This window comes from Vulpes vulpes, chromosome 10, assembly GCF_048418805.1.
Source record: "Vulpes vulpes isolate BD-2025 chromosome 10, VulVul3, whole genome shotgun sequence".
Taxonomy (NCBI): Eukaryota; Metazoa; Chordata; class Mammalia; order Carnivora; family Canidae; genus Vulpes; species Vulpes vulpes.
The window spans coordinates 31,053,128-31,068,115 of NC_132789.1; the positions used below are offsets into that span (position 1 = coordinate 31,053,128).

The 14,988-nt window shown below is 44.3% G+C and overlaps 1 protein-coding gene across 1 annotated transcript in view; it reads left to right on the forward strand.

Moving 5' to 3' along the window:
* DGCR8 (DGCR8 microprocessor complex subunit) overlaps positions 1-14,988 on the forward strand; it is a 36,815-nt gene that overhangs the window by 16,558 nt on the left and 5,269 nt on the right. The window contains exons 10-11 of the mRNA XM_072723512.1: positions 14,375-14,475; positions 14,819-14,925. Of these exons, the coding sequence (XP_072579613.1) occupies positions 14,375-14,475; positions 14,819-14,925 (208 nt within the window). The remainder of the gene's footprint in view (positions 1-14,374; positions 14,476-14,818; positions 14,926-14,988) is intronic.

Sequence of the window (14,988 nt, forward strand, 5' to 3'; positions counted from 1 at the left end):
TCATTGGAATACATTTGTTCATAGTATTTCCCTCATGATTTGCTGCATTTTGGTAAGCTTGTGCTGCTCCTGCCTTTATTCCTGATTTTAGTAGTTTGAGTCTCTTTTCTCTTGGTTAGTCTAACAGTTTGTTACTGTCTTTGATCTTTCAAAGATCCAACTTCTGGTTTTGTTTGTTCCTATTGGCTTTTTAATTTTCTGTTTGATTTATTACTGCTGTTTCATTTATTTCTGTATTTCCTTTCTTTGGCCAGCCTTAAGTTTGGTTTGTTCTTCTTTTCTAGTATTTTCAGGTTAGAGTATTGATTTGAGGTGTTTTTTTTAAATACTGAAATTTATGGCTATAAATTTTCTTCTGTGTACTACATTAACTGCAGCCCATAAGCTTTAGTGTGTTTTCCTGTTTTCGTTCATCTCAGAGTGTTTTTCTTTTCTTTTTTTTTTTAAGATTTTATTTATTTATTCATCAGAGACATAGGCAGAGGGCCGAAGGCAGGCGCTAAACTGCTGAGCCACCCAGGGATCCCCATCTCAAAGTATTTTTCTACTTTCCCTTGTGATTTCTACCTTGAATCATTGGAGTCATTTTAGGAGCATTTGTTTTTCATATATTTGTGAATTTCCCAAATTTCCTTTTTTTTTTTTTTTTTTTAAGATTTTATTCATTTATTCATAAGAGACACAGAGAGAGAGGGAAAGAGGGAGAGGCAGAGACACAGGCAGAAGGCAGGCCCCATGCAAGTCCATGGGACTCGATCTCGGGACTCCAGGATCATGCCCTGGACAGAAGGCAGGCGCCAAACTGCTGAGCCACCCAGGGATTCCCCCCCCTTTTTTTTTTCCCCCTTTAGTTGTTGATCTTTAATTCCAGTGTGGTTTGAAAACATAGTTTGTATGATTTCAAACCTTTTTTTTTTCTTTTTAAGATTTTATTTATTTATTAATGAGAGACAGAGAGAGAGAGAGAGAGAGAGAGAGGCAGAGACACAGGCAGAGGAAGAAGCAGGCTCCATGCAGGGAGCCCGACGTGGGACTCGATCCCAGGTCTCCAGGATCACACCCTGGGCTGCAGGCGGCACTAAACCTTTTAAGTCCTTTTAAGTTCATTGAGACTTGTCTGATGACCTGTCTGCCCTGGAGAATGTTACATGTGTGCATGAGGCGAGTGTACTTCCTGCTGTTACTGGGTGAAGCAGATGTTAGTTAGATCTAGTTGATGTATGGTGTTTGGTCTATATCTTTATTGGTCTTCTGCCTAGTTCTTCTGTGGTGTTGTTTTTTTTTTTTTTTTTTCTAGAGAAAGAGAGCGCGTGTGTGCCCATGGTGGCGGGGAGGGGGCTGGGTGCAGAAGGAAAGAGAGTCCTAAGCAGGCTCCACACCCAGCTCACTTGATCTCACGACCCTGAGATTACAACCTGAGCCGAATTCAAGAGTCAGATGCCACCCAGGTGCCTTGTCTTCCCTGTTACTGAGAGTGGGTATTGGAGTCTCCAACTGTTACTCTTGAATTATTTCTCCCTTCAGTTCTGTCCATTTTTGTTTCATGTATTTTGGGGTTGTTAGGTACATATATGTTTGTGGTATTGTGATATAATAAGAAATGTGTGGTCTTTGTTCTTGGTTCCTGGTACAGAGCATCTAATATATTAGTATTTGCTTATTGTTCCTAGTGTTTGTTATTGTTGTTGTTGTTTAGATTTTATTCATTTATTCATGAGAGACACAGAGAAAGAAGCAGGCTCCCCACAGGGAGTCTGATGTGGGAGTTGATCCCAGGATCCAGGATCATGCCCTGAGCCAAATGCAGATAGACGCTCAAGCACTGAGCCACCCAGGTATCCCTGGCCCTAATTCTTTAAAAAGCTGCAGGCTGATAAAGTAAATGGAAGGGTTTTTAAAAAAGATTTTATTTATTTATTTGAAAGAAAGAGAGCAGAGTTGGGGGAGAGGCAGAGGGGAGGGAGAAGCAGACTCCTTGCTGAGCACAGAGTCCAACATTGGGCTGGATCCCAGGACTCAGAGATCATGACCTGAGCTGACAGATGCTTCACTGACTGAGCCATCCAAGCATCTGGAATGTCTTGTTATTTTTAACACACTCCTTTCTTTCCTTCTCCTTCTTAAATTTATGTATTTAGTTATTCTCTATACCCAGTGTGGGGCTCAAACACAAGACCCCAAGATCAAAAGTTGCATGTTCCACCAACTTAGCCAGCCAGGCCCCTTTCACACATGCCTTTCAGCCACACCTGAGTTTAGGATAATGAAGTGACTTTGGATCACCCCTTTGAATGGGAGCTGGTTGCCCATGGAATCTATCATAAAATTAGAGGGTTAGAGGTTTCAGGCTGCTGCCACCACCACCACTTCCCCCTATCCCCCGCATATGTGTGGTGGGGAGGGCACTGGAGATTGAGCTAATCGCTAATGGCCAATTATGTAATCAGTCATGGCTGTGTAGTGAAGCCTTCATAAAAAAACAACCCTAACTGTGAAGGGGTTCGGAGAGCTTCTGAGTTGGTGAACACATTGAGGTGCTAAAAAAGATAGCATACTCAGGGAAGGCACGGAAGCTCTGTACCCCTTCCTTTATACTTCACCCTATTTATCTTTTAAGCCGAGCTAGGTTTGGGAACCGCCGTTGTACAGCTGCTATACAATGAAACACAAGAGAGGGATGCCTGGGTGGCTCAGCAGTTGAGTGTCTGCCTTCAGCTCAGGACATCATCCCAGGGTCTGGAGATCGAGTCCCACATTGGGCTCCCAGCGAGGAACCTGCTTCTCCCTCTATCTCTGCCAATCTCTCTGTGTCTCTCAGTAAATAAATTTTTAAAATCTTAAAAAAAAAAAAAAAAGACACAAACATAGGCGACAACCTGGACGTGAAGTTATTTAGCATCAGGTGGTGGCAGTAGTCTTGTGGGACTGAGCCCTTGAGTCTGCTCCAACTCCTGGCAGTTAGTGTTTAGAACTGCTTGTGGAAGCCCACACATTTGGTGTCACAAATGTTGAAACTAGAAGTCAGTTTTTTGTTGTTGTAGTTGTTAAAGATTTTATTTATTTATTCATGAGAGAGAGAGAGGCAGAGACACAGGTAGAGGGAGAAGCAGGCTCCACGCAGGGAGCCTGACGTGGGATCCCGGGTCTCCTGGGTCACGCCCTGGGCTGAAGGTGGTGCTAAACCGCTGATCCACCCGGGCTGCCCCAGAAGTCAGTTCTGTTTAATGTTCATATAGTTAGGTCATTTTGATGGATAGACCCTTTATCATTATTAAATATCCTTTATAGTAACATTTTTTGTTTTAAAGTCAGTTTTGTCTGATATAGTCACTCAAACTCTTATTCTTTGCTATGTCTTTCCTTGTTTTTTACTTTTAGCCTAATAGTGACTTTGAATCTAAATCATGTCTTTTATAGGCAGCATATAATTGAGTTTTGTTTTTATCCTCTGTCAATCTCTGCCTTTTGAGCAGAGGGCTTAGGCAATTCTTTTAAAAAAGATTGCGTTTTATTTTACTTTTAAAGATTTTATTTATTCATGAGAAACACAGAGAGGCAGGAACATAGGCAGAGGGAGAAGCAGGCTGCATGCAGGAAGCCTGATGTGGGCCTCGATCCCAGGACTCTGGGGTCACACCCTGAGCCAAAAGCAGATGCTCAGCTGCTGAGCCACCCAGGTGTGTCTTTAAAGATTTGTTTGAGAGACAGTGTGAAGGAGAGTGGGAGGAGCGGCAGAAGGAAGAAATCCCCACACACACTTCCCCACTGAGCCCGTACCTGCCCTGCTGGATCCCACCATCCATGAGACCATGACCTGAGCCAAAACCGAGTCAGATGCTTAACCAGTTGAGCCACCCCGGTGTCCCTAAAGGTTTTATTTTTAAGTACTCTCTGCACCCAGTGTGGAGCTCGAACTCAATCCTGAGATCAGGAGTTGCCTGCTCCACTGATTGAGCCAGGCAGGCATCCTTTTGAATTCAGTTTATCAACTTTTTTTGTTGTTGTTGTTTTTTTCCAGGAGGGTTGGGGTGCTTAGTCCATTGAAATGTAATTTCTGGGCAGCCTGGGTGGCTTAGCAGTTTAGTGCCGCCTTCAGCCCAGGGCGTGATCCTGGAGACCCCAGATCAAGTCCCACGTTAGGCTTCCTGCATGGAGCCTGCTTCTTCTCCCTCTGCCTGTGTCTCTGCCTCTCTCTCTCTCCCTCTCTGTGTTTCTCATGAATAAACAAAATCTTAAACAAAAATTTTAAATTAAAAAAAAAGAAATGTAATTTCTGATAAGGTAGAGTTGGTATATGCAATTACACGGTTTGTGTTCTGTTTTGTGTCTTTGTTCCTCAGGTTCTCCATTACTGTCTTCTTTGCCTTAAGTTCTTCAGTTCTTTTCTCAGAGGCTGCCCTGGGGAATTCCAGTCACATCTAAACTGAAAACAATCTAGTTTGGACTGATGCCAACTGCAGTTATATACAAAAACTTTGTTCCTATATGTGTCTGTTAATCCTCACTCTTTTTTTTTCTTTTTTAAGGTGGGGGTGAGGGAGGGAGAGGGAGAGACAGGCAGAGGGAGAAGCAGGCTCCATGCAGGGAGACAGAAGTGGGACTCCATCTGGGTCTCTCCAGGATCATGCCCTGGGCCAAAGGTGGCGCTAAGCTGCTGAGCCACCCAGGCTGCCCTATCCTCACTTTTATGCTTTGTCACAAATGACCTCTCCATTATGTTGTGTGTCCATAAACGTGGATTTATAATTATTGCTTTATGTAGTTCTCTTTTAATTCAGATAGAAAAAAAAGTTAGAAATAATGTGTGTTTATATTATCTTTTATTTACTGTAGTTAACTTTACCTTTTGTAATATCCCCAATTTGTTAACAATCTGTAGTGTCCTTTTACTTCAGCCTGAAGGCTTTTAGTATGTCTTGGAGGGCAGTTCTACTACCAGTGGATTCTCCCAGTTTTTATCTGAGAATGTCTTAATGATGCCCTTTTTGAAGCATAGTTCTGCTGGATATAGAATTCTCGGTTGACATTCTTTTTTTTTATGGGAATTTGTCATCTTATGCCTTCTGGCCTCTACAATGAATGAGAAGTTAGCTGTTTATTGTAATGAGAGTCATGTTATTGATGAGTTATTTCTCTTAATGTTTTCAGGGTTTCTTCTTTGCCTTTGGCCTTTGACAGAAATGTGTAGGTGTAGATTTCCTTAATTTATTCTTTTTGGAATTCGTTGAACTTCTTGAATATGTAATGTTTTTCATCCTTGAGAAATTTTAGCCTTTATTTCCTCAATTTTTTTTTCCCCTTTTATTCTTCTTTCTGGGTCTCCCATTATTATGTAAGCTGATACATTCCCATGGTATCCCACAGGTCTCATAGACACATAGACCTCATAGACACTGGCCTGTTTTTGTTTTTTTGTTGATGTTTTTTTAAAATATTTTTCAGACTGGGTATTTTCGATTTGCCTGTCTTCCCCCCTTCCCACCACCCCCCCTCCCCCAAGTAGGCTCTGCGTCTAGAGTAAAGCCTAATAAATTTGGGGCTTGAACTCACCACTCTGAGATCAAGAGTCAGAAGCTCAACCAATTGAGCCACCCAGGCATCCCTTCAATTTGCCTAAGTTTGCTGATCTGTCTTCTGACTATTTGAACCCTCTGGTGAATTTTTAATAGTTTTTATGTCTTTATTGATACTTTGGTGAGATATTGTTCTTGTGCTTTCTTTTAATTCTTTCGACATGATGTTCTGTTTGTTTCTTTAGTTCTTTGAGCATATTTATTATAGTGGATTTAAAGTCTTAGTAAATCCAGTTTCCTCAGGGATGGTTTGTATTGACTGCTTTTCCCTATCTTGTAGGGCCTATACATTTGTGTTTCATTTCATGTCTCATAAATTCTTTTGTTGAAACCTAGACGTTTTAAATAATGTGTCAACTGTGGATAACAGATTACCTCCCTTTCCCAAGATTTATTGGCTTTGCTATTTTTGTTGCTGTCTATTTAGTGATTTTATTAGTTTGCTAGGACTGGCATAATGGCTATCACAACCTGGGTGATCTAAACAACAGAATTTTTTGGCCTCATGATTCTGGAGGCTAGACGTCTAAAATCAAAGTTGTCAGTAGGTTTGGTTCTTTCTGGGGCTGGGAGGAAAGGAAGTCTTTTAGGCCTCTCTCTGTCATTTGGAGATAGCTGTTGGAGATAACTGGTTTTGTCTCTGTGTGTGTTTCCAGATCTCCTCTTTATGAGAATAGTAGTCAGATTAGGGCCTACCCTAATGACCTCATTTTAACTTGATTGTCTCTGTAAGGACCCTGTCTGCAAAAAACGTCACATAATGACGTACTGGGAATTAGAATTTCAACATATGAGTTTGTTGGAGGGACATATTTCAACCCATAGCAGTGACTCTCCTAGACTATTCTGTGAAATCCAGATCAGAGATTTCCTGACCTAAACCAATATGTCTCCTAGCCTTTCCCAGTGGCCTCTTTATACATGTTGGGGGTGCAGTCACCTTTAGCGCTGTAGTAGTGGACAGCTATATATTTTAGCCTTTATTTCCCACTTGCATAGAGCTTCTGAGTCAATCGTGTGAGAGATTTGGGCCTTCTTGGGTCTTTCCTGGGCATGCATGTGGCCATCTAGATCCCCAGATAAGTTGGAGCTTTTCAGTGTCCTTTATGGGCATCACGTTCTCTAGCTTTCCCCATTTATGTTTTCTGACCTGCCTCTTGCCTACCAGCTGGTATCCCAGCCTCAGGCAATTGCAATATGAAACAGTTGCCACTGATTATTTTTGACAAATTTCCTGGGGAATTGGGCTGTTCTGAGTGAGCTCTGAGTTGGGTCATGCAAAGGCAAGTTTTAAAATGGGGCTTTTCAGGTGTGCCTGGGTAGCTCATTTGGTTGGATGTCTGCCTTCGGCTCAAGTCATGATCCCAGGGGCCTGGGATTGAGCCCCCCATATCAGGCTCCCTGCTCAGCAGGGAGTCCACTTCTCCCTCTTCTTCTGCTCCTGACCCCCCTCATGCTTGTTCTCTTGCATTCTCTCTCTTTCTCAAATAAATAAATAAAACCTTAAAAAAATAAATGGGACTTTTCTATAGAGCTGCCAGCGCCTGGGCCAGATAGCAATGGTTCTTTGGGGTTGGGTTGTTGGGGAACCTTCGTACCTTTTTCAGTGGCTGTGAGGCTGCGGGTTCCTCAGGCTAACACATTGCTGGGAAGAGGAGACAGGAATGGGTCAAGTTAAAATGCTACAAAGCTCATTGACTTTCCAAGATTCAGCCATTTTTCTTGAATAAATGCTTCTCAGATTGCCTTTTAATTTCCAGAATTTTGAAAAAGTTGATTCTGACAATTTTAGTCAGCATTCTTGTTGATTCTATGGAGGAAACAAATTTTAGAGGTCCCTTATTCTGCCCCTCTGTAAGTGCTTCAGGATGCATTAAAATTTTTTTCTAATCTTTTTAGACAGGTGCTGTTATAAAATATGGTAAAGTGCCCATCACAGTGTTAAATGTATTCCGTGCTTCATTGTTGTAGATGAGCGACAGGTCACAAAGCCCATTCAGCAGACATAATCTCAAAAGGATTAGCTCCTCCAGGAAAAATCACATTTTCAGCCTAATTTCTAAATAACCCAACTGTGGAACAGTGGTGTTCAGGGAGGCTTCCAAGGCATGTTGGAGAACCTGTTACCGAGACCCCTCCTCACAGCCTGCCAGGGCCCTTAGGGTCTGTTGTCGTGCTTGATGATACGTGGGCTCTGTTGGTTGCACTGCACTGTCCTCTGATACAAGGTAGCAGAAGCTGGAAGGGTAACTGTGGTTCTGGTGCAGGGAGTCCACCTGTCCTGGCCCGAGGCCGCCTTTTAGGAGGATGGAATTTTGCTTTGTCCCAGCAGCTGATCTGAGCAGGCTTTGCTGTTGATCCCTGGTCGGGAGGGGGACAGGGGTGCGGGGACAAGGTGTCTGACCAGTCTCCGCTTACCAGACCCACATCCCCTCACCTGTGGCTATTATTGGCTTGAGAAAGTTTTGACATGTTGAGATAATAGTAAATTCTCCAGGGTTAGTAGAACAGCAAGGGTTAGGAATGCCTTCCCTTGGCTTCAAGATAACATCCAAGACGGTCTCTATTTAGTGTTTTGGCTTCTAAGGTACCAGCATCTTGTTTGGTTGGTGGTTGAATCAATAAGCAGTTCAGTCCAGTTTTTAATCTAGAAGTCTCTGCTTGCTCTGTCTATGGTTACTTTAGTGTTTGGCACCATTGTATTTCCCTAAGCAGGGACCACCCAGTTTCATTCTGGTCAGCACGAGGACCCAGGGGTGCGTTCCATGCTCTCCCACCCTTGACAGGACATGTGTGTTGCAGAGTGGCCTGTTGCTCCAGTTCCTGCTCTGTCCTAGCTGCCGTTTGTAGTCCTTCCACCTGCATTGTGGCCTCCTCATATGTGGCCATGCAGTGAGATGTGCACCTGGAGGGCTTCAGCCTTACCCCAGACTGTACCACCAACCCTGTCGCTGCCTCACACTTGGTGATCAGAGGACATTTGGTGATTAGAGGCTGGTAGTTCCCTCATTTGTTGGAGGCGCATGGTTTTGATGATGACCGGCTGGCTGGCAGTCTTTGTGCTTGGTTCTTTCATCGTCCGCCTTTCTTCCTGCCCTGAATCTGTGAGGTCACTGGGGCTACAGCCTCTTCCTTGGAGCCTTTCCCATCTGGGCCTCTAATAAGGCATTTGCCTTAGGCATCTGCCATGACAAATGCTGTGGGTTTCTGGAATTTGTGCCTCAGGTTGTACTGAATAGTAGTTAAAATTCAGGTTCTGGCCATGTACTCTGGGGCTCTTCTGAAAAGTGAGGGATCTTTCCAGAAATGATCTCAGAATGTAGCCTGAGAAAGAATTTCCCAGGTGGAGGAGGCCACATGGGCAGCTTGAAAATCCCAGGTAAAAGTTTTCCTCATACATATAAGGGGCTTTTCAGTGCTGGTTCTCCAGTTCTCTAACACTAGTGAGGTATCTACAACTCTGCTCAGTTTTCACAATGTCTACGTGACACTGGCTTAGTCCCACAAGACTGCCCACACTTCACATTCCAGCCACAGATGGGGTGCCCAGGCCAACCACATTACCCAGCCTACTGCAGATTCAGGGGTTCCCATGATTCCCCTCAGGCTCATTAATTTGCTTGAACTAGAACTTTTTTAGAATTTGCTCTCAGAACTCAGGGAAACACCTTATGTTTACTGGTTTATTATAAAGGATACAAATGGACAGTCAGATGAACAAGTCCTTAATTGTGTTTGGTCTTTCTAATGACCAGTCCCATCATAAAGGTCCCATCCTGAAACTACCAGGGTTCCCCACCTGTCCCTGCCCCTAGCCTTCTCATTGCCATAAACTCAGGTGAGGTCCAGAGGCTCTCTTAAATAACCAGAGCTACTCTTGTCATTCAGGAAATTCTAAGGGTTTTAGGAGCTCCATGCCAGGAACTCAATACAAGTACCAAATAAGAGTCCAATGACCCAAAAATGTCCTCATCCTCTTTTTTCTCACTTGGAATTTAATTGTTTTTTTTTTTTTTTTTTTTTTTTTTAAAGATTTTATTTATTTATTCATGATAGTCAGAGAGAGAGAGGCAGAGACACAGGCAGAGGGAGAAGCAGGCTCCATGCACCGGGAGCCTGACGTGGGATTCGATCCCGGGTCGTCCAGGATCGCGCCCTGGGCCAAAGGCAGGCGCCAAACCGCTGCGCCACCCAGGGATCCCTTGGAATTTAATTGTATATGTGCACGTATACACACACATTGTCTTTTTCTCTTGTTTAAAATTCTTAAAGATTTTATTTATCTATTCACGAGAGACACAGCTGCAGAGACTCAGGTGGAGGGAGAAGCAGGCTCCATGCAGGGAGCCTGATGTGGGACTTGATCCTGGGATCACACCCTGAGCCAAAGGCAGACGTTCAACCGCTGAGCCACTCAGGTGTACCCCTTGTTTTAAAATTTGTCAGAGAAAAAGTAGCTTCTCTGTCAGGTTGGATGAGTTACAGCAGCACAATCCTGACTGATACGAATTGCTGTCTTGCTCCTAAAGAATTGTGACAGTGTTTGTATAACACTCTTCTGAGTAGCTCAGCAGGTGGTGACTTATCTCCCCCATGATGCTTCTCTGGAGGTGGGGGCAGCTTTTCCTTCTTGTGTGAGCTCCAGCTGTGGATGCTGGTTCTTTGGGAGTTCTTGCTGTGCACTGCTGTCCTTGAGACACAGTGACACAACGTCCACGCACAGTGGTGGCATGAATATAGAATGTCTGGAGTTTGAGAGCTGCCATGGAAGCAGAGGCTCAGGGCAAGGCATGTTTGGTGTTCATTGAAAAGGCAAAAGCAGATGACCAGAATTGGCACCATGCCTCTTCATAAGACCTGGGGTGATTTCTTCTCAGTATGTTACAGCTTTTCAGATAGCTGTTGGAGGTGGTTGGTTCATGGTTATTCTAGAGGTGGTTGGTTCATGGTTATTCTAGAATTTACTTGGGAGTGATCTGTTGTTTTTGCCTTTTTGTTTTTTTTCCCCAATTTATTTTTTAATTTACAGAGAGTTACAGGTACTTTTTAGGAGTTTTGAAATGTGTATAGTTTTGTCACGTAACCCACAGTACAGTCAAGCAGAAGAACATTTTCAGATCTTCTCCCACCCCAGTTCTCTCTTTTCATCTGGTAGGCGCTGAGCTGCCTCCCTAGGTTAGCCAGTTCCCAAATGTCTTAACAGTGGAGTTACAGGGCAGATGGCCTTAGAACCAGGCTCGAACTCAGTGATGCACCAACTGTTTTGGTGCCTGTGTCAGTGTTTGGGTCATTTTTGCTGCTGAGCATGCCCACCACAGGGCAGTGCTGGGTGTGTTCTTCCTTCTTGACTGAGGGGTGTTGAATGCATTTCCCGCTTGTTTGCTATGAGGCTGTCCAGGTTTCCATGTGAGCATAGATAAGCACCCAGGATGGCTTTGCTGGGCTATTCGGTAGCTGTGTGTTCAACTGGATGCCTTCGCACATCTGTAGGGAGCAGCATGTATGTGTGGGTCTGTCTCTGTGCTCAGTTCTGCCTCCTTGATCTGTGTCCTTTCACCAATGCCACATCTTCTTGAGGACATAATTTTTTTTTTTTTTTAAGATTGGTTTTTTTAAGAGAGCAAGCCAGTGAGTGTGGTGGGGCAGAGGGAAAGAATCCCAAGCAGATTCCATTGAGTGTGTAGCCTTGTGTGGGCTCGATCTCAAGACCCTGAGATCATAAACCCAGGAGTCAAACGCTTAACCGACTGTGCCACCCAGGTGGCCCCGATGACATGAAATCTTGAAATCAGATAGTGTAAACCCTCTAACTTTGTTCTTTTTCAAAACTACTTTCCGGTTATTCATGTTGCTTTGCCCTTCCATACAGAAACAATATGTCAGTATGGAAAGTTCTGTTGAGATTCTGATTGGAATTGTGTTAAATCTGTAGATAAATTCGGGGAAGATGGACTTCTAACAGTATTGCATCTTTCAGCTCACAAGCCCGGTATGTCTCCCCATTTAAAAAAAAAAAAAACTTATTTATTCATTCATGAAAGACACACAGAGAGAGGTAGAGATATAGGCAGAGGGAGAAGCAAGCTCCCTGTGGGGAGCCTGATGCGGGACTTGATCCCAGTACCCCGGGATCACGCCCTGGCCAAAGCAGACACTCAACCACTAAGCCACCCAGGCGTCCCTGTCTCCCCATTTATTGAGGTTTTCTTTCATGTCTTGTATTGCTGCTTGGTCATTTCCAGTATGTAGATCCTGCACTCATTTTCTTAGATTTAGATGTAAGTATTTCCATACAGGTTTTGGAGCTATTGTGGGAAGCACTTTAGTTTCAGTCTTGACTGTGGATTGCTAATATAGAGAGATGGAATGTTCTGTCTGTATGTTGACTGTGTGTCTTGCAGCTTTGCAAACTGTGTTACTAGTTAATAGCCAGTAGTTTTTCTGGAGATTTCTTTGGAATTTCTGTGTACAGACCAGGTTGACTATGATTAAAGATGGTTAGGTTTCTTCCTTTCCAGTCTAGATGCCTTTTATTTCTTTTTCTTGGATGATGCTCTTACTGCAAGCTCCATTACACATTGAGCAGCATTGGGGAGAGTAGACATCCTAGTGTTGTTCCTGATCTTTGGCAGGAAGCACCCAGCCTCTGACCACTGAGTGTGAAGTCAGTTGTTGGTTTTTTGTCAGTACCTCTTAGGTCAAGGAAAGGTTCTTTTTCTGTTCTTGGTTTGTTGAGAGTTTTTATCATGGAAAGGGTGTTGCAGTTTGTCAAGTGTATCTGTATCTCTTGATATGATAAGGCTTTTTCAAACTTTCAAGTTGTTGATAATGAATTATGTTAATTGGTTTTTAAAAACTGCATTTCTGGGGTAAGTCCTCCTTGGGGACAGCATATATTTGCTTTTATGTATTGTTGGTTGTGAATTGCTAATATCACTGAGGATTTTGACACCTGTGTTCAAGGGAAATCAGCTTGTTTTCTTTTTGTCTGATATTAATAATGTCTTGCTACTAACATCATAAGATAAATTGGCAATTGTTTCTTCTTGAGGTTTTTGAAAGATTTCTCTAGAAGTAGTGTCATTTTTTTCCCCCCTTAAATGGTTGGCAGTTATCACCAATGAGGCAGGCCATCTGCACGTGGAGTTTTCTCTACAGGGAAGTTTTAACTACAAATTCAACTTCTTGAATAGGGCAATTTGAGTAGTTTGCATTTCTCAAGGAATAGGTCCATTTTCTCTAAATTGTTGAATTTATGGGTGCTGGGCTGTCTGTGGTACTCCCTCAGGTTCCTTCAGTGTCTTAAGCACCGAGTATCCGGGCTTCTGCTGTACTGTCATCTGTGGGTCACTTCTACTTTTTGTGCGGTGGTTCCTATATGCCCCTCGCAGGTTAACCATCAGCAACATGTGGCTATGGCACCAGCGCAGGTAGTTGTGGTGTGGGTGTTTGCCAGCAGCTGTTGGATGTCTTTGGCTTCTGAGTGTGTGTGTGCTTCTGCTCTTTCAAGGAGGATCCTGGGCACACAGGTGGTTCTCCACCTCTCAGCTTGACCACAGGTCCACAGCCCAGGTGCTGGCTGCGGGTTAGAGACTGGGTTCTCATAGATTGGGTGAGAGAGCCAGTCACCGCCGATGCGTCAGCTACCGGCCAGCCATTGAGGACGTCTAGGACCTGACGTCTTGGTGAATAACTTTCCCTGGAAACTGATCCACGCTGGTACAGATATTTGGAAATGGAGGTATCTTGTGTGGACCTATTGGAAGACAATAACCAAATGAGGGCAGTTAGCTTTTCAGCTCACTAAAGTCTGCAATTTTCCTCGGAGAAATAGCACCTTGCTTTCCTTGACTCAGTCACAGTGAGTCTCTGCCTCCCTGCTCTGAGCAGCAGTGTTGTGTTCTTACAAGAAGAGGGAGGGAGATGGAAAAAAAGATCATGTGGAGATAGGAGTGATGCTGCCACAAACCAAGGAAAGCTTGGGGCCATCAGAACCTGAGAAAGTCAAGGAAGGATCTCCCTAAGAGGTTTCAAGGGAGGGATGCAGCCCCTTGACTCCTTGCTTTTGGACTTCTGGCCTCCAGAATTGTGAGAAAATAAGCCACCCACTTTGTGATACAGTAGCCCTAGAAGCTCAGCAGGTGCCACCAGGGAGGTGGGCTATGCTGAGTGGGCTAGGTCACATCCTCCATTCACTGGCGTGGCTCGGCAGAGGCCCAACCATGGTTGGGGTCACAGCCACTTCCTGGCTGCTGCCTGCCTGCCTCTGTTGTATAGAATTTCCCTTTTTCCCCCTAAATGGGTTATGTGGTTTCTCATGAATGCTTCTTAGTTGTTCTGTTCTCTGGTTATAGTGACTGGTCTCAGAGCCAGGACAGGACGACTTTGTGTTTGAAACAGGAGCCAGACCAGGCCCTTTGCAGCCTTTAGGGAGCTTGCCATTTTTAGAGTCGTTTCTGTCTGACTTACCTTCTCTCCTATAATCTCACGATGATCTTCAATTTTTTTTTCTAAGGTTGTCTGTCTTTAGATTTCTAATTGTCTGATCAGACTCAGATTCAGAAAAGGCTTCCCAGCAGCACCAGGCTCTGCCACCGTCACAACATGTTCTCTCCAACCTAGCACAGTGCTGCTCGTCCTGTCTCAGGGGGGCAGCTGAACACTGAGGTGGGGGTATGAGGTGCTCCTTGAGGCAATAAAGAGGACAGGAAATTTCTAGAGGAAGCAGACAGCATGGGGAACAGCTCCGCGCGGCCAGTGGGCTAGGTCTAGCACTTAGGAGTGGCTGCTTTGTTTTGTAGTATTTTAACCACATCAGTATCGAGGACTCACGGGTCTACGAGCTGACCAGCAAGGCCGGACTGTTGTCTCCCTATCAGATCCTCCACGAGTGCCTTAAAAGGTAGGGTGGGTGCTTCCCCTTCTGAGTAGGGGTGATGGGGGCTTCTCTTTTGGTACCCAGTGTCTTTATTAGCCATTTATCTTAGCTTAAGAGCTAGGAGGTTAAAGTCTGAGCCATTGCAATTGTTCCATGTGTGCACAGAAGCCCCTCGTGTCTGGTGGTCAGTCAGAATCTGTGAGATCAGATGAGGTACACAAAAAATGTCCTCCCCTCTTCAGCTGAGAAGCAGTTTGGGGAGAGGGTTGGCACTGTCTTCAAAGGGCCTTTCAAGGACTTTCCTGAAGCTGCCATTTCCTCCTCCTCCTCAGCCAATGTCACCTGTTGTCTATACTTTTTCTTAAAGAAACCATGGAATGGGTGACACATCCATCAAGTTTGAAGTGGTTCCTGGTAAAAACCAGAAGAGTGAATATGTCATGGCGTGTGGCAAACACACAGTGCGCGGCTGGTGTAAGGACTGCCTCCTCCACTTCCTGCCACCCCACCACAATTTCCAATGACTCCTGGGGAGGT